At 57.0% G+C, this 17,563-nt stretch overlaps 2 protein-coding genes across 2 annotated transcripts in view; both read right to left on the minus strand.

Moving 5' to 3' along the window:
- Positions 1-517: 517 nt before the first annotated feature.
- SPOCK2 (SPARC (osteonectin), cwcv and kazal like domains proteoglycan 2) lies at positions 518-6,983 on the minus strand. Its single transcript, XM_068196961.1, has 11 exons — positions 6,690-6,983; positions 4,455-4,463; positions 4,207-4,252; positions 3,818-3,932; positions 3,629-3,731; positions 3,440-3,548; positions 3,244-3,363; positions 2,939-3,157; positions 1,241-1,303; positions 967-1,104; positions 518-883 (listed from the first exon to the last, which is right to left on the minus strand). Exons 1-11 carry the CDS (start codon positions 6,912-6,914, stop codon positions 738-740), a joined length of 1,293 nt encoding a protein of 430 aa, XP_068053062.1. The 5' UTR covers positions 6,915-6,983; the 3' UTR covers positions 518-737.
- Positions 6,984-9,232: 2,249 nt separating this feature from the next.
- Positions 9,233-17,563, minus strand: part of ASCC1 (activating signal cointegrator 1 complex subunit 1) — a 33,444-nt gene continuing 25,113 nt past the window's right edge. Inside the window, exon 9 of the mRNA XM_068196962.1 lies at positions 9,233-9,819. Coding sequence (XP_068053063.1) covers positions 9,703-9,819 — 117 coding nt within the window. The 3' untranslated portion in view covers positions 9,233-9,702. The remainder of the gene's footprint in view (positions 9,820-17,563) is intronic.

The raw sequence follows: 17,563 nt of genomic DNA on the forward strand, positions 1-17,563 counted from the left end.
TCCAGGCCCTGTGGAAAGGGTTTGTTTGGGGTGCTGGGGAGGGGACATGTCCCTGGGGAGGGAGGCCAGTTCCAGCTTCATGGCAGCAGAGTGCAGGAACCAAACCCAGGGCACTGATGGGGGGGCACTCCCACCCCAACCTGCTCCCCAGCCCTGCAGTGCCCACTCACTGGAGGGCACAGCAGCACCACCACCCCCTCCCCAGGACAGCCCTGCAGGGCCGGTGGGTGCAGGGGAGGCACGGGGGGTGCCAGGGGGAGGAACGGGCGGGCGAGTGTTTGACACAGCACGGGGTATTTATTTCACAGCCGCTACACAACGCCGGGGGCCGGGGCAGCCACGCAAGCACAACATGAGGGGGGATGAGGGGAGGAAGGGGGGGCAGCTTATCTATAAGGGGGTTTCTTGGGTTTTTTTTTTGTTTGTTTGTTTTTTCCTTTTTTTTCCCACTTTTATTAGCGCCATTTGCCCGGTTGAAGACCACGCAGCAGCACACTAGGCCTACAAGGCTCTACCCAAAAAAAAAAAAAAAAAAAAAAAAAAGCTCAAATTCGCATAAGAGCGGCCCCCCCGCCCCGCTCGCCCCCTCCCCGGGCGAGCGCCCCGTTGCCACATCCCACACGGGACCGGAGGGGGGAGCACCCACCCCATGCCACACCGGCAGCGGGGGGGTCACGGGGACCCCCAGCTGGGGGGCTGCCTCCCGGCCGTGCCGCCCACCGGGCTCTCCTGCTCCTCTACCAGATGTAGCCGCCGTCGTCGCCCTCGCCTGCTTCGCCCTCCTCTTCCTCGCCTTCCTCGCCCGCCTCCTCCGGCTCCTTCTCCTCCTCGTCCTCCCAGCCCACGCTGCTCCCGAAGTCGCCCGAAAACCCCGTTGCTTCATCTGGAGGGGCGAGGGGCAGAGGTTCAGGGGCGGTGCCGGGGCTGCAGCCCCGTCCCCAGGCGGGCGCTCCCCGCAGCTCTCACCGCAGTCGGGGCTGCCGTGGCCGCGGGTGCCCGTCAGCTCGGCCCCGTGCTGGTCCACGCACCAGCACTCGCCGCCGCCCGGCTCGCACTGTGCCCGCCGGTAGTAGCCGTCCTCATCGCAGCTGGGAATGAAGGTGCCTGCAGGGAAGCGATGGCCCCCCACCCCCCCCAAACACGTGCAGTGCCAAAGCCCCCCAGGGAGATCCCCATCCTCATCCCGGCCCGGCTGCGCGGGGCACTGCTGGGGGAAAGGGCCCTGGGATGCCCCACTCACCCAGCTTTTTTTTGGTTGCTTCTTGGATCTGGATCTTCTCCAGCTCCCTGAGACAGGGCGGCTCTGCAGCAGCACCACATGCTGCTCTTAGGGCGGGCATGCAGCCCCTCCAGGACAGGCCACCCCCCACCCCACACAGTGTGCACCCCCAAACCCACAGCACTCATCCCTGTGGTGTGCATCCCCCAGAACTCCAGATTCCCCCCATGGAGTGCATCCCCCCAGACCCCACTGCGTGCATTCCCCATGGTGTGCATCCCCACGATGTGCACCCCCCCTGGCCCACGGAGTACATCCCCCAGCTCCACAGTGTGTATCCTCCTGGCCCACGGAGTACATCCCCCAGCTCCACAGTGTGTATCCTCCTGGCCCACGGAGTACATCCCCCAGCTCCACAGTGTGTATCCTCCTGGCCCACGGAGTACATCCCCCAGCTCCACAGTGTGTATCCTCCTGGCCCACGGAGTACATCCCCCAGCTCCACAGTGTGTATCCTCCTGGCCCACGGAGTACATCCCCCAGCTCCACAGTGTGTATCCTCCTGGCCCCATGCTGGATGTCCCCCACAATGCACATCCCCCTTAACCCAAGATGTGCTTCCCCATGATCCACAGCATGCAGCCCCACATGGTTTCCAGCTCCCCCAAACCCTGTGGTGTATCTCTCCCCCTAAGGCAAACATCCCACAGCCACCCCAAACCCCACAGCAAGGATTGCCCATTGACATACATCCCGCCCCCCACACACGCTAACCCACAGCACGGCTTCCTTATGACCCCATGATGTACAGCCCCACTCCCATCTCCAATCCCACGATGTACATCCCCCACACCCCAGTCCCGCAGCATGGATCCCCCATAACCCCACGAGGTACAACCCCAATCCCATAGCATGGATCCCCCATAACCCCACGAGGTACAACCCCAATCCCATAGCATGGATCCCCCATAACCCCACGAGGTACAACCCCAATCCCATAGCATGGATCCCCCATTACCCCACGAGGTACAACCCCAATCCCATAGCATGGATCCCCCATAACCCCACGAGGTACAACCCCAATCCCATAGCATGGATTCCCCATGACCCCACGAGGTACAACCCCAATGCCATAGCATGGATCCCCCATAACCCCACGAGGTACAACCCCAATCCCATAGCATGGATCCCCCATAACCCCACGAGGTACAACCCCAATCCCATAGCATGGATCCCCCATAACCCCACGAGGTACAACCCCAATCCCATAGCATGGATCCCCCATAACCCCACGAGGTACAACCCCAATCCCATAGCATGGATTCCCCATGACCCCACGAGGTACAACCCCAATGCCATAGCATGGATCCCCCATTACCCCACGAGGTACAACCCCAATCCCATAGCATGGATCCCCCATAACCCCATGAGGTACAACCCCGATGCCAAAGCATGGATTCCCCATGACCCCACGAGGTACAACCCCGATGCCAAAGCATGGATCCCCCATGACCCCACGAGGTACAACCCCAATGCCAAAGCATGGATCCCCCATGACCCCATGAGGTACAACCCCAATCCCACAGCACAGATTCCCCAATACATGGCATGCATCCCTCAGGACACAGATCCCCGCCAGCCCCATGAAGTGCATCCTCCTGACCCCGTGGTGTCCAGCCCCGGGCCCCTCAGCGCCATCTCCCCCCTGCCCTGACGCACTTTCCCTCCAGAAGCAGAAGCACCACTCGGGAGCAGAGACGCGGCCGTCCTTGGAGGTGTCGCAGGAGTTGAAGAAGGCGCGGATGCACACCTCGTACTTGTCCAGGTTGATGGCGGCCAGCTCGGCCGCCTCCAGGAAGAGGTCCCCGCTCGTGTCCAGCCGGGCGAACATCCACCCCACCGCCTCCTTGCAGGTGGCTGCCACGCTCCTCTCCAGCGCTGCAGGGCAGGATGAAGCCCGTGGCTGCCCGGCCCCCGTGGGGACAGCAGCCCACGTCCCCTCCCCGTGTGGCAGGGACAGGTACCAGAGGTGGGGCTGGCGGGGAGCCCTCCGGAGCCGTTCTGCTTGGCGTTCTCCCGCAGGAGCTGGAACCAGTCGCGCAGACGGTCACCCAGGTCGGCCAGATCCTGCCCGGTGCACAGTTCTGTGGGGTCCAGCGGGGCAGCGTCAGGCCGGGCAGAGCTCGGGGACAGTCCCCCGGTGCCCTGCACGCCACTCACCTTGTTTGCTGTCGCCGGCAGGGCTGTGCGGGGTGGGGCAGGGGCACTGCCCCTCGCACCGCACCGTCAGCTGCTTGCTGGCCAGGCACGCCTGCTGCTCCAGCTTGCACTGCGGGGCGGCAGCGGGACGTCGGCGGGGAGACACAGGGCACAGGGCCCCGTCCCCGCGGCGGGTGCCGCCGTCCTTACCGCCGAGCTGTAGGTGTGGCCGTCGGAGCCGCAGACGGCAGCCACCGGGGCGGCGTGGCAGGGCTTGCAGCCCCCGTGCGCCTTGGGGCCCAGCGGCTTGATCCTGCACGGGGCGAGAGGATGCTGAGCCCCCGCCTCGGCGCCCCTTCCTCCCGCCACCGCTCGGCCCCGGCGCCGCCGCGCTCCTACCTGTGCTCCAGCTTCTTGCGGCTGATGCACATGGCGCGCTGGTAGCCCTGCGCCACGCACACCTTGTGCCGGCTGCACTTCACCTTCTGGCAGGGGTCCTTGGTGGTGTCCAGGGCTGGGGGGGCACAGAAGGCCTGGGGCAGGCGGGGACGCCCCAGGGGAGCCCCGGCAGCGCTGGCCCCCGGCCGGCCCGGCACAAAGCGCCATTCAGGCTGCAGCTGGGCAGCCGCCTCGGCACCAGCTGCTGCTTCCCGGCTCGCACCGGCCCCAGCACCGCTCCGAGCCGGAAGGGAAAGCCCGGGGCGGGTGCAAGCAGAGAGTGCGACCCCCCGCCATACTGACTGGCACCGAACCCACTGTGCCCCATCCCAAACCCATCTCAGCGGTACCTTCATCCCCGGGCTGGTTGTCCTCCCAGCTCTTGATGTAGTCATCCTGCGAATTGGGGAGAGCCTGCTTGAGTGCAGGTGGCGGGAAAGGTGACACCGGCGGGCCAGGCGTGCCATCACCCCGCTCGGGGCCACCGGCCCGGCTCCCGCTGCACACACCCCCTGGGCACCCCCACAGCGGAGGGCAGGGAGCAGGGACGGGGAGCAGCCTCCCCCCACAAGCGGGGTGTCACCCCCTCGGGGCTCACCTCCACCTCCTGGCAGCACGGCAGCGAGATGGCCCAGCCGGAACCAAGAAAAGAAAGAGAGAGAGAGAGAAAGCCCACTGTCAGCTCTGGGACAGCACAAAGCCCTGCTCCCGGCCCCAACCCACAGTGACAGGCACCCTGTGCCAGAGGGGCACCCTGACCTTCCGGGGCCCAAAGCTCTCGCCACCAGCCTTGGATATCACTGGCACCGACCACCAACGTGCTCCCCCATCTCTGGCTTAGACCTGTTATCCTGGAAAGCCTTTACACAGGATAAAGCCTTCCCCCATCAGCTAGCTAGGAAAGGGATGGAAATGGCATCGGGTGGAAGAAGCCCTTGGGAGCCCAGTGAGGACCTCAAAGGATCCCCATGGTGCTGCCACCCTGGTTCTTCAATTGTGAGCCCAGAAGGAGTGGGCCAAGATGGATGTCGCTGCCTGGGGAGGCTGAACTGCTCCCACAGGACCCCGAAAGCACCCTGGGGGTGTGGGGGAGCAGCAGGGACTCAAACCCTCCCAGCAGGAAGCATCGCCCGCCCCACGGGATGCTCCGGGGTGAGCTTTGCGATAAGGCAGGAGCATCCCTGCCGCCCTGGAGAGGGTGGGCAGGGTTTGGGATGGCAGCTGGAAGCAGCGGCACGGGAGGCAGCTCTGGAGGGGATGTCTCGCTCCAGCACGGCGGTGTTTGCACCACAATCGATAGCCGCGTTCCCGTGCCGTGATTGGTAACACTGCGGCGCCCGGCAGCTCCCTGCGGCGCGGGTCTCGCCACGGCCGCCAGCCGTGCTCCTCCCCGAGCATCCCCCCACCGGCGCTGCTCAGTCGAAAACCCCACAAATCCATGGATTTGCTTATTAATCCAAGCTAACCGGCAGCAGGGCTGCACCCCCCCCAGCACGGCTGCCGTGCCACAGCAGGGTGGGCCCCACGTGTGCAGCCAGCGCCCGGGGATGGGCATCCCTCGGCCCTGAACCCCCCCGGGGATGCTCAGTGCCATGGGGGCACATCTGCAAGTGCTCCCCTCGAGCACCCGCAGCCATCCGAGCTCCCAGGTGCCCAGTGCTGGCGTTGGCCAGCGGGAGTGTTGCAGGCAGGGGTCTCCAGGGGAGGAATTTACACCTTTGCACACTCATCCGTGCTCTGACCCCCAACTGGTTTATTTCGGGGGTTGTGCCCCCTGCCCTGCAGTGGGCATACCTCCCTTGCTGCCATCCATCCATCCATCCATCCATCCATCCATCCATCCATCCATCCATCTATCCGTCCATCCCATCCACCCCATCCTCGCTGCCAAGGTGAACCCGAGTGTGCATCGGAACAAAGACCAGAGGGGCTGGCTGGGGGTGGGGGGACGGCTCGGGGCGTGCCCCCCTCCCCGCCCGGCTGCTGCAGGTGTCCTGGGTCTCCCTAGGATGGGGCTGCAGCACCATGTTTCCCACCCTGGAGGACACGAGCAGGAGGTGTAAAACGAGCCCAGGAAAAACCCCGACTACCTCATAATATTAAGGGCTGCAGCTAAATGCCATCGAGGCTGTTCGCAAGGGCTGCGTAACGGGAAGGGGTGACAGGATCCCGAGCCCGGTGTGCCAGGTGAGCCAGCGCTCCTCCAGCAGTGCCTGCATCCTCATCCTCCCTGCCTCGCGTCCCCCACATCCCCAGGGGTCACCACCCCGCGGAGGCAGCGCCGGCCCCGGCTGCGGCACCGCGCGGGGCTCCGGAGACACGCCGCGGGGCTCGGGGGAGCAGGAGTCCCGGGGGATGCTCGTGCCCTGACACGGGCTGGGCTGTCACCGAGGGTTTCAGGCCACGGCGCAGCCCCCGCAAGGGGCCGGCGGGCCCTGCCTGCACCCCCATGTGGGGCACGGGGAGAGGGTGCAGGGGACAGCACCCCGGTCACCGGAGAGGGTCGCTTTGGGATCAAGCCCTGGCTATGGAGGCAGTGGCATAAGCCACGCAGCTTTGGCGTCGGGCAGGGAGGCGGCGGCGCTGCCGGAGCCGGTGAGCATCCCCCGGGTACCGGGGCCGGCAGCCGCCCACGGCCGCGGCGGGATGCGGGCACCGCCGAGCATCCCCGGGCGCCCGCGATGGGGCCGGGGCCGGGGCTGAGGCCGGGGCCGGGGCCGGGATGGGTCGCGCTGCGGCAGCCGCAGCGGCGGGGCGGGGAGTGCGGGGAGGGGGCTCCCGGTGCCCGGCAGCGCGTCCCGTTCCCCCCGCCCCGCTGCCGGCGCGGACTCACGTCTCGGAAGCGGTTCCAGTGCTTGATCCTGCCGCCGTACTGGGAGATGGACGAGAGCCACTGCTCGTCCTCCATGAAATTGCCGGGGCTCTCCCCCGCCGCGGCGGGCCCGGAGCCGGTGGCGGGGCCGGCGGCGGGCCCGGGGCCGGCGGCGGCGGCGGGCAGGAGCAGGGCCAGCAGGGCCAGCAGGGCCAGCAGGGCGCGGCGCCCGCCGCAGCCCCGCATGCTGCCGCAGCGCCGGGGGGAGCGGGCGCGGTGCGGAGCGGTGCGGTGCGCACGGGGAGGCGCCGCCGGCGAGTGCGGCCGCGGGGCGGCACCGGGCGGCACCGGCGGGAGGGCCGGGGCGGGGCCTCCGCCGCGCCCGCCGCACCTGCGCGCCGACACCGGGGCGGGGGAGCCGCTGGCACGGCTCGGCACGGCCTCAGCACCGGCCCACCTTCTGTCCCCCTCCTGCACCCCCGTCCCGGACCTGTTCCCGTCCCGCGTTCCTCATCGTGCACCCTGCAACTCTTGCTACACCCCCATCCTGAAGTCCTCGTCCTGCACTACTGGTCCCTACCGCGTCCCCATCCTGCATCCCCTGCCACACCCCCTTCCCGCATTCCTGGTCCCTATCCGGTCTCCATTCCACATCCCCCATCCTGCATCCCCTGACACACCCCTATTCTGCACCCCTCGTGCCCGGTCCATACCGTGACCCCACCCTGCATCTCCCATCCCCATCACATCTCCATTCTGCATCCCCCATCCTGCATCCTTGGTTCCTACCCAGTCTCCATCCCACATCCAATGTCCTGCATCCCTTGGTCCCTGCCATGTTCTCATCCCACATCCCTGCCACATCTCTGTCCTGCATCCTCCATCCTCCATCCTTCGTCCAGCACCCCTGGTCCCTGCCAGGTCCCCATCTCACATCCTCCATCCTGCATTCTCTGCCACATCCCCATCCAACACCAGTCATCCCCACATCCCTCATTCTTACCACGTATCCATCACACATCCCCCATTCCTTCCACATCTCCAACCTTTATACCCCATCCTGCATTCCCAGTCCCTACTGCACCCCCATCCCCCAGCCCCTTGTCCCTGGCATCTCCCATCCTCCAGCCCCTCTCCCTGCGATGCCCACGCTGTGGTCCCCATTCCTCGGCCATCCCAGCACAGCATTTTAGGGCCTCAGGGAAGAGTCCCCCCAATCCCAAGGTTTTGCTTTTGGGTTTTGCCCTCTTCTTAGCGGGGGGAAATCAGGGTAGGCAACAAGTGACAACTCACCCCAGCTGCAGCTCCTTCACAGCTTCAGCTGGGGATGCCACAGCAAACATCCAGCTTCTCTTCTCCCTGCCAGGATGGGAAGGAAAACTGCCAGCAAACCCCAGTGATGTCAGGCAAAAGATCAGAATCCTAAATTCTGCCTGAGGAAGGAGGTGTGAAATGAATTTTGCTGTGCCAGGCTAGAGCAGCGGGATAAGCTGCTTACTAGTGAAATGCAACCAACTTCCAAAAGAATTGTCACTAAAACATGTTTACACAAGTGGGGAGAGGAGGAGTATGCTCCAATTGTCAAAAACCCGTGTTTGCCTCAAACTTCCCAGTGAGAGTCGTTAAAAACTCGCCAGGCAGAAGCTTCCCAAGGTGCATCTCCCCTTTCCTGGTGGCTGCGCGAGCATCTCCCAGGTCTGTTCCAAAGAGATTTGCCAAGTACCTCTTCAGGCTGGCGGAAAGATGACAGCAACTGGTGTTAAGTGCTCTCAGCACCTCCCTGTGAGTGTGTGCTGGTGCTCTGCTCCCCAGGGAACCGTTTGGAAGGCGGCTTTCGGAGAGCACAAAGGCGGTCTGACGCCAAGGAAAAGGACACAATCAGCCCAAAGGCTGTAGCTGGGTACAAGCAAGGGCACCCAGCAAAAGCACAGATGATTTGATTGCCTGACAGGCAGGCTTGAAAACAGACAGGCAATTTGGTCTGGGACACATAAACAGCAACACATCTGAGGGGAAAATGAAAAGCAATCCCAATTCCTGAACGACTCCCACCGCTGTTTGTGCATGGCCAAACAGCCAGCTCACTGTGGAGGGAAGAAATGGGGTGAAATGATCACTAACACACGTGGGCTCTGCTGAAGCACCCCCATCCCTGGCTGAGACACTCTCCATCTCTACCAGAGCATGATTCCATATCCATGGAAGCGACTAGGAATGGGCAGCAGCACCTGTTTTGTTACAAAACACTCAAGCACCAGCACCTTCCATTTTCTGAAGCATTCATCCTAGGGCAAGTTGAAATCCTGTGTCGCTATTTTTACCAAATGTGGAGATTTACAGGAAAAAAACAACGTTGTCTTGAGATCTCTGAAGGATTCACAATGGAATCAAAGAGCTTGGTGCTGCTTTTAATGGAGAAACCACCTACAAGGCATATGTTTTTTGACACGCTCCGAAACGGTCACTGGAAAGCGCTCTAATCGTCAGTGCTTTCTTATTATCATAGCTATGTGCTGTGCTGGAAGTTTAATTACAGAAACTATCAATGCAACAGGAGATAAACATTTTGCTTTTGAAGGGAATTAATTTATTTGGAGATCTACATCACACAGGCACACTGCTGGAGATCCAAGCAATGCCTGACCTCAATATCGTTAAATCATGCTCCGGCGAAGCTCTCCTGGATTTTAAATACTTATTTTAAGAACAAACTTCCTTCTTCTGAAAAAAAGCCATGTTTCAACACCGGCGATGCCCCAAAAGCCCCAGTTTTAGTAATTTTCTTGGAAAACCAGCAATCCACAGACATCAAAGAGGCAACTTCGTGACATACTGGGGGAAGGAGGAGGAAGGACTCTGGCAACCCCCAAGAAGAGAGCAGTGGGAAAAGCTGCAGGGAAATGCCATGGTTCCCATGCTTTGGAGGAGTCATGAGGCATCCCAGCTTGGCGTTCCCAGGTTCCCACTGAAGATTCACGTCTTCTAAAACCTTTCACTGAGGGATCAGGCACAGAGCAGACCCGCTACGGCCACCTCAAGAGAAGCACAGCTGCCCAGATGTTGCGTAGTAGCCAGAGGTGTCCGAGGAGAACCTCTGGGAGAGACGCACCGAGTCCAGCTGCACCTCCCCGAAGTGGAAGTTCTCAAAGAGCTGAAAGGAAGAAGAAAAAAACCACTTGAAGGGCAGCAGAGAAACGGAGCCAGCAGCTGGCCCACAGCTCTCTCGCAGGAGCTGGCCCCATCAAAAGCCTCTACTCACAGATTGGTTTTGCCTTTAAATCAAAGCGTTCTTTACGTTATATTTCCCACTAAAGACTGCACTTGAACTCTTTTTATCTACAGCAGCAGCTGCTCAAACCTCTCCTGTTTTGCTGCCTGTGTCACTGAGGGAGTGTGGGGAGGCACCACTGCTCCGGAGGCACCACCCCTGGGGTGGCTCTTGAGGTCGCAGGCTCTGCAGGAGCAAGGTTTGAGGCCAGGAGGTTTGCTCCAATCCAGGCCACAGGATGCAGGACTTAACAGCTACAGCGCAGTCCTAATTCAAAGTAGCAGGCTGGAGGCACAAGGCTCCTCATCCCAGCACTGACCCCGCTTTGTTCAACAAATCCGTCTTTGTTCAGCAAAGACTTGAGTGCAAATTAAGGAAAGCAAGCCAACTCCAGCACCCGGGGGGTGTGTCCCTGCCCATTAATCCAACCCACGAAGCAGACCAAAAAAAATGACATCAGAATTTTTTACAAGAAGTTATTGCTGGAAAAGCATCGCATCCAAGCGCAAAGTGCTCCTCCCGTTCCATTAAGCAGCAGGAAATTGCTCTACCTGGGAACATCAGCTGTGCCTCAGGAAAAGCTTCTCGGTGGAGATGCTAATTTGGAAGCTCTGTTTAACCGGAGAGCTGTGAGTCACTGAGAAGCTGAGCAGTGACTTTTCCCCACCTTGGAGATCTCCAAAATGTCCATTCCATCTGTCTCCTATTCAATTTTCTATCTGTCCCTGCAGGCGTGGGCTCGAGACAGTCCCACAGCCCTTCCTGCCCTTTACAGAAGGCAAGAAGGAAAGCCAACACATTAATCCTCCTGGAGCCAATGGTGCATCAATTCCTCCATAGAGGGACTGACTGAAATCCCAAATAACTATTTAGCATCTGAAAGGCTGCACTTCACCTCCTCCAAAGAGGCATTTGGCTCTGCCTGGCACTGATTTGGGCACAACTGCTCTTTTGTTGTTTGTCCCAAGAGTATTCTATACCCTTTTTTCCAGAGGAGACCAGCTAGTTTTCTTTCAGGACAATTCCTGGGTTTGCTGTCAGTCCACAAAGGAAAAGAGCCGTAGGGAAAGTGATTCCTTGCCCGTCTTGGGGCAGAGCAAGAGACCCCAGGGCAGCAGCATGGCCTCAAGGGACACTGTGAATAGTGGCTCCATGGCCTCACTGCCCTAAAGAAGAGCAGCCTGCAGAAAAGAAGCTGTGCTAAGGAAGCATCTCAAACAGGGAGAGGAGGAAAAGAGAGGAAGAGAAATGACAACAGCCACACAAACTCCATTTCATACAATTAAAGATTTATACAAGATAGATTAATTATGTTCCCAAAAGCCTGTGTCTTTCATGTTGGAGGACTTAGGATAAAATATCTCATTAATAAGAGATGGCAGTAAAAAGGGGTTGGTCACCTTTCTCTTTGTTTTGGCTGACCTCAGAAGGAAGGATGGTTTCCTGCTCTCTGGGGCTCCCTGCAATGCTCTGCCACTGTGCCCACTCACCCCAAACCTTCACACCTGTCCCTGTCACAGTGGCTGCTCACACTGCCACTCCTTCCCATCACAGAGCACTCTGCACTCAGGAAAAACAGAAATCACCTCTCTCTTGATTCATAACAGAGGGAGTGGTAGGTGTGCTGGGAAGCAAGGAGTACTAGGGTTTGAAGAGGTCCTCCTCCAGTGCCGAAGGGGCTCCAAGGGAGCTGGATAGGGACTTTGGATAAAGGCATGGAGACAAAGAGGAATGGCTTCCCACTGCCAGAGCATGATTCAGATACTGGGAAGCAATTCCTCCCTGTGAGGTGGGGAGGCCCTGGCAAGAGAAGCTGCCCTGTCCCTGGAAGTGCAAGGCCAGGTTAGATGGGCCTTGGAGCACTCTGATCCAAGGTGTCCCTGTCCATGGCAAGAGGGATGGAACAAGGTGGACTTTAAGGTCCCTTCCAATATAAACCATTCCAGAATTCTATGAAGAAAACAAATTAAATGCTGGGATGTGCCAGACTCATCAGCAGCACTAGAAGTCAAACCTTTCCACAAAATAACCAAAGGAAGAGTTTTGTTTCTGCTATTGCTGGACACCACAACCTGTTTTTCTTACTAAATACACATACTTCAAATCAAAAATTAGTTAATGAGACAAACCCTCCACGAGCATCTTGCCTCACAGAGCCTCAGGCACGTCACAGCAGAAGGATGAATGGAAAGGCCCAGAAGACACTGCCCAGGTCAAGGGCCCTCCATTTGTACACTGCTAAAAGTGCAGCAAAGCCATTGTACCAAAGCACTTTGTATTCCCTTGGCTTTTTTAAGATTCACCACCTCCCGTGTGTTCGAGCAGCTGTGTGTTTCCCAGGGAGGAACGCTGCTAGAACTATTGATTTTTGGTAATGTGGCTGTACTTTCTGAGAGTAAACATGCTACAAGATTTAGAGGACAACCACAGACACTTTTTTCTGCTCTTGTTTCAGGCCAGCTTCTCACCAATGCTCCTGTGCTCCCTGAGGCTTCCCATGACAGAAACCACTGCACAGAAGGCACGGAGATCACTGCACATCTGAGACCTGCCTCAGGCAGTGTGGAGAGAGGCCCCTCAAACATCACCCTCCAACACCTCTGAAATACCAGGAATCCTCCAAGACCTCTGAAACACCAGGAAGTGGCTTCCCATCACAAAAGCATCCTGCACTCGGGTCCCTGGGGACTCAGGAAGAGACTGCAGAGAGCCAAGTCTCTGCTTTTGACTTTCATTTCTATTTATCTTGAGGAGAAGCCAAGCAGAGCCAAGAAAGATATTTATAACTCCCCCCTTTCCCCAGCCACCACGGAAATGCTCTGGTTTCGGAGGAGCCCTGGAGCACAGCTGATGAAATGTCTCCTGGGAAAGCATCTTAGCATTTTTTATTCTGCACCAGGAAAGAAGGTACCTGGAGGTTGTTGCCCTTCAGAAGCAACCGCTGATAACCCCAAGAGTGGCCAACTCCTCTTCCTGTCCTTTCCTACAGCTGCCAAGGGCCCACCTTTCCCTGAAAAGGCTGCAGGGAACATGAGGAGATGTGGATCAGGAGCAGCCAGGAGGGAAGCAGGGGAGGAGAAACGCAATCACCCGCAGAGCCGTGTCATTTGACTGGAGTGGGACGCGAGGCTCAGCAAAAGCACAGTAATTCTATAAATCCAAACATGCCAAAGGATTTATGTCCTCAATGCCCAAGGAATAAATAAGAGGATGGAGGTTGGGATTTTTTTAAAAGTATTATAAATGAGAATGAACCTGATGGAGGTAAAGGTCAGCTTACAGAATCAACACCACGCATGCAGTGCAAGCTACTAACTCCCATCAAGGGAATAGCACTTAGAGGACTAAGTGCCCTCCATCTCCCTGCTGCCTTCCCAAATTGAATTAGAATGGAATAAGGAAAGAGCACTGTTAACTTTTAACCCCAGACCCAGCACCTCCAAGCAAACGCCCCAGGGATGTGCCCTGCCTTTCAAGCCACAGCCAAAGGTTTGGGAAATGCTCAGTGAGGATGCCTGCATCTCCCATGGGGACAGAGCAGGTGCCTGGAGAGTGACAGCAGCAGCATCCCAGGATTTGTGGGGGATGGCACAGACTACAGCCACACTGCCCTCCCCAAAAGCCATGAGCTCCCAAGAGAAGGAGAGAACTGGATGATGGATAACCCATATTTCACAGGGCAGCCTGCAAACTACCGCAGGCCCAAGTGCTCCTCTCTCCCCATCTCCCGTCCTGGGGACTGGGTCCAAGGACACACCACTCAGGTCATGATGAAAGGCAGGCAGCCCTGTGGTAGCTCCCAGAAAGCAAGTTTTCCTCCACTTCTCCCCCCAAAGTCATTTATCCTGAGTCAGGAAAAGCCAGCAGCACCACAGTCATTTCTGACACCACATTTTCTCCCGTAAGACAATTCTGTTCCGATGCTGGAAACCCTTCTTCCTCTGAGGTCCGTTCCCCTCCATTACCCACAAACTACCCAGCAGACCTCCCTTGGGATAAGACAACCATTTTCTGAAGGAAGACAAAAGGCTGGAGACTTGTTTTGGGAGAGATGGAATCACACATCAAACCGCTCGCTCCTTGCAAACCTGAGCCAAAACTGCTCGTACAGACTTCAACCCCTAAACCGCAACAACTTCCTTATCAAAGGCAGAGCGACAGATCAAACCCAGGATGCCTCTTTGCCACATTTTCTTCCCCTTTTTAAGCCTGTGAAGTAGGTTTTGCTGAAGCAAGGAGGAGGATGACTCCTCAATGAAGAAGTTAAAACAGGCGCCTAAATGATGTCGTGTTCCCAAGTGCGGGTGTTTGTCAAGCTGTCCTCCTCGGGGGGCTCGCTTCCCACAGACAACCCTCCCGGAATGAGACAGCACCTCTGTGCTCCAGCCTGGGAACAACAGCAATAAATCACAGCTAATCCACTGAAGGACAGCAGCGATGTGTTTCAGCTCTGGTTATGAAGAGCGGAGGTGCCAACGCAAACCGGGGCTTTAAATCACCTGTCACGCGCTCAACAAGCAAGAGAAATATTAATGGATTCGGCTGGAGAAGCACTGGGAAGTGGGAGGACAAAGTAAGTCCACGGAAGGGAAGGGAGTCAGAGGTATTTAAAACTTCCTTCACGTAATCTCTGGCTCGCATTCACGCTGCCTTGGCCTGGATTTTGCCACTACCATCAGGATTATTGATCAGTTTTTAAAGCCTTACGTCGTTTACAGTAGTCAGCCAGAAAAAAGACCCATCCTGAATTAATAAAAAGTCCAAGCAGCTCTGCTGAGAGCCTCGGAAATGCCGAGGGAGCAACAACTCACTGCAATGCCTTGCAATTAAAAATTCCCACTAACAAGCAGCGATACCACGGGATAAAATGGATGTGTACACACATACACACACCTCCCTGGACTGCAGGGAGTTCTGCTGTGAACTCCAGCCCCAGAAAGCAGTGCCTTAGGGCTGGGCTATTACAGATCAACAGCACAAAACTGTCCCCGGTGACTCAGCGCTGCACCGTGTAATGTCATTAGCCTGTGACAATCCGCCTCACAAACCCCCCGCTGCCCTCGGCAGGGAGCTGAGGGAGGGTCCCGTTTCCCATATCTGGAACGAACACAGAAATTAGCAACTTCACAGAGGCTGGGAGGAAGAGGATCGTAGCTCCAGGAGCCTACGGCTGTGGATGAGCTCACCGTCATTCCCGCTGCGTGGTCCATGCTGAGGATGGGACGCCAGCAATCCCTCCTCTGCTGTTTCTCCTGGGTGGAAGATGTTTATCCACCCCAAGATCCCATCCAGGAAGGGTGTGAAGAGCCTGAGCATCACTGGGCTCTGTCTCCATGGTAGAGCATGTGCAGGAGGATCACGCTGACAGACAACCCAGCGCTGGGAATTGGGGTCCGGCAGCCGACGGCAGCGCACAGACAGCTCCAAGCAGGAGATGAAACGGAGGCTTTGGAGGAGCTGGAGGCTTTACAGCTTCAGCTGCTCTGCACGAAGTGACAACACTCACCACCTCGCCTGCCAGCAGCACAGCCCCAGCGTGTCCCGATCGGGAGCAGCGGTGAATGAGGGAACGGGCTCGGAAAGCCAGGAGCTTTCTCTTGAAAATCAGCGTGTTACAGTGCTGTTATCCCCTCTGGGGAAGGGGAGGAACAAACAAAATCCCAGGCACCCGCTGACAAGCATGGAGAAAAATTAAGCGGCGTTTCTGAAGAGGTGCCTCAACACAGAGTAACAAAACCTGTTTGTCTGCAGACTTTCTGCGCTCTCCCCTGGAAATTTTTCCACCTCGTAAGGGATGATATATTCAAATTAAAGTTTGTATAACATGTCCACAGCTTGGGATGGAAAACACTGGAGAAAGAAGAGAACAATCACCTTTCCAAATCATCTGGCCAAAGCACAGCCACAGTTCCCATGCCAGACACAGCAGGAAGGCGCTGACTCCTCAGCAAATTGCTGGATTACTGATAGCAGCACCAGGTGAAAAGGACTGATAGAGGAAATAGCAAAAAAAAAGGAAAGATTAAAAATCTTTAAAAAATTAAATTCTGAAATGTGAACGTAACACTCAGAAACACTAATGGACTCTAAGAGAGTCCACTGAACTCCAGCAAACTCTGTCCATCTGAGTTCCTCTGATTAACCTCCTGTGCTGCACAAACCACAGCCTCCAATTCTGCTTTTGGGATCCCACCTACTTGTTTAATGCACCTCAGTCCTGCAGCCTCCCACACAGACCTGCCAGGACCTCTCCAGAAGGCTGTTATCTCCACAGCTGCCACAGCTCCCACGTTGCAGTATGTGCTGGCAGAGTTCCTTCTTCCTCATCCCAAAAAATTCACCAAACCCTGTCCCAGCTGTGACCGAAACTCCCCCAAACTATGACAGACAAACCCCAAAACAAAGCCCCTAGTGGCTCTCAGAAGATGAGACAAAACCAGGCAAACTGGTAAGATCTGTGGAGTTTGTTACATGAGTATATTATTTTTCCTTCTATTTTTGACTTTCAAAAATTTCTGCAACAATTTGGTGCCAAAAAAATAAATACCTGATTCCCGTGTTATTCACCCTGGACACCACCCTGCCAATGATTATCTGTCAGAGGTTTAATTGTGCTTGGAAGCTTGCCAGGAATAATGCATGAGAAGCATAGGAAAAGCAGGCAGACATTCATCCAGAGAGGCAGCTCTTCCCAGCATTCCCAACCTCCTCCCCAGATTAGCAACTGCTTCCTTTCCAGGGCTTTTTAAAGGATGGCTGGCTGGCCATCCAACATTTTCCAAGACTGTTCAGGTGTTAACAGTCCTGGAAAATGTTGGGCAGAGTCACAAGGGTGGAAGACGGGTAGGAAGGACAGAGAGGGCGGTTGTCACCTGGGCTGTCCCCACCAGCACCAGCCACAAGGCTGCAGATTGTTTTCTTCTGCAAGTGTGCAGCTGGCTCTGGAGTGTCTCTCCATCCCCAATATAGCATCCAGTCCTTCCACAAGGAACAACCCTTCCCCTCTCCTTTTCTTCCAGCCTCTGGCAAGATTTAAAAGGCAGCAGCAGAGACCTTTTCACCTCATCTCCCTTAGGAAGAATAAAGCGGGCAGACTTCAGGAGGGAGAAAATCTTGTGTCATAAAAGTCCCAGTGGCCTCTCTCTTGGGAGATACCCAAGCCAGGGCTATCTCCTCTATGACACAGGAAAATCCCTTACAATTATATCACTGGTGCAGTCCCTTGGAAACAACATAACCATCTCTCTCTGGCAAAGTACCACCAACATAAGAAGCAGCAGCAAGTTCATGGAGAACGATCCAAGGCGCATGATGGGAGGTTTCCTTTTTATATTTTTATTTCCTGAGCCAAAGTAAATGCCACGTAAACGCCAAGAAGCTCTTGGTACGTTCACAGATGCCATCTCACGGGTGTTCTGCACACATTCCATGTAGGAATCATGAAGAGACAAACTGAAGAAAGCACCAGTGAAGGTCATCAGCTCCACCATCTTCCCCTTCTCCAAGGCAGGAGGAGCTTGGTGGTGGCAGATCCTGGATTAACATCTCTGCTCCCTCAAAACAATCAGGACCCCCTTTTCCCAGCTCCTCTAGAGCACTGCTTCCTTATCCTCCCCTTTACAAAGAT

Source organism: Anomalospiza imberbis, chromosome 8 (genome assembly GCF_031753505.1).
Source record: "Anomalospiza imberbis isolate Cuckoo-Finch-1a 21T00152 chromosome 8, ASM3175350v1, whole genome shotgun sequence".
NCBI classification, from domain to species: Eukaryota; Metazoa; Chordata; class Aves; order Passeriformes; family Viduidae; genus Anomalospiza; species Anomalospiza imberbis.

Coding starts and splice junctions, on each gene's coding strand:
- SPOCK2 (XM_068196961.1), bottom strand. CDS start 6,914: ATGCGGGGCTGCGGCGGGCGCCGCGCCCTGCTGGCCCTGCTGGCCCTG. Junction 3,549..3,628: donor GCCACACCTACAGCTCGGCG/GTAAGGACGGCG, acceptor GCCGCCCCGCAG/TGCAAGCTGGAGCAGCAGGC. Junction 1,304..2,938: donor CTTCTGCTTCTGGAGGGAAA/GTGCGTCAGGGC, acceptor GTGCTGCTGCAG/AGCCGCCCTGTCTCAGGGAG.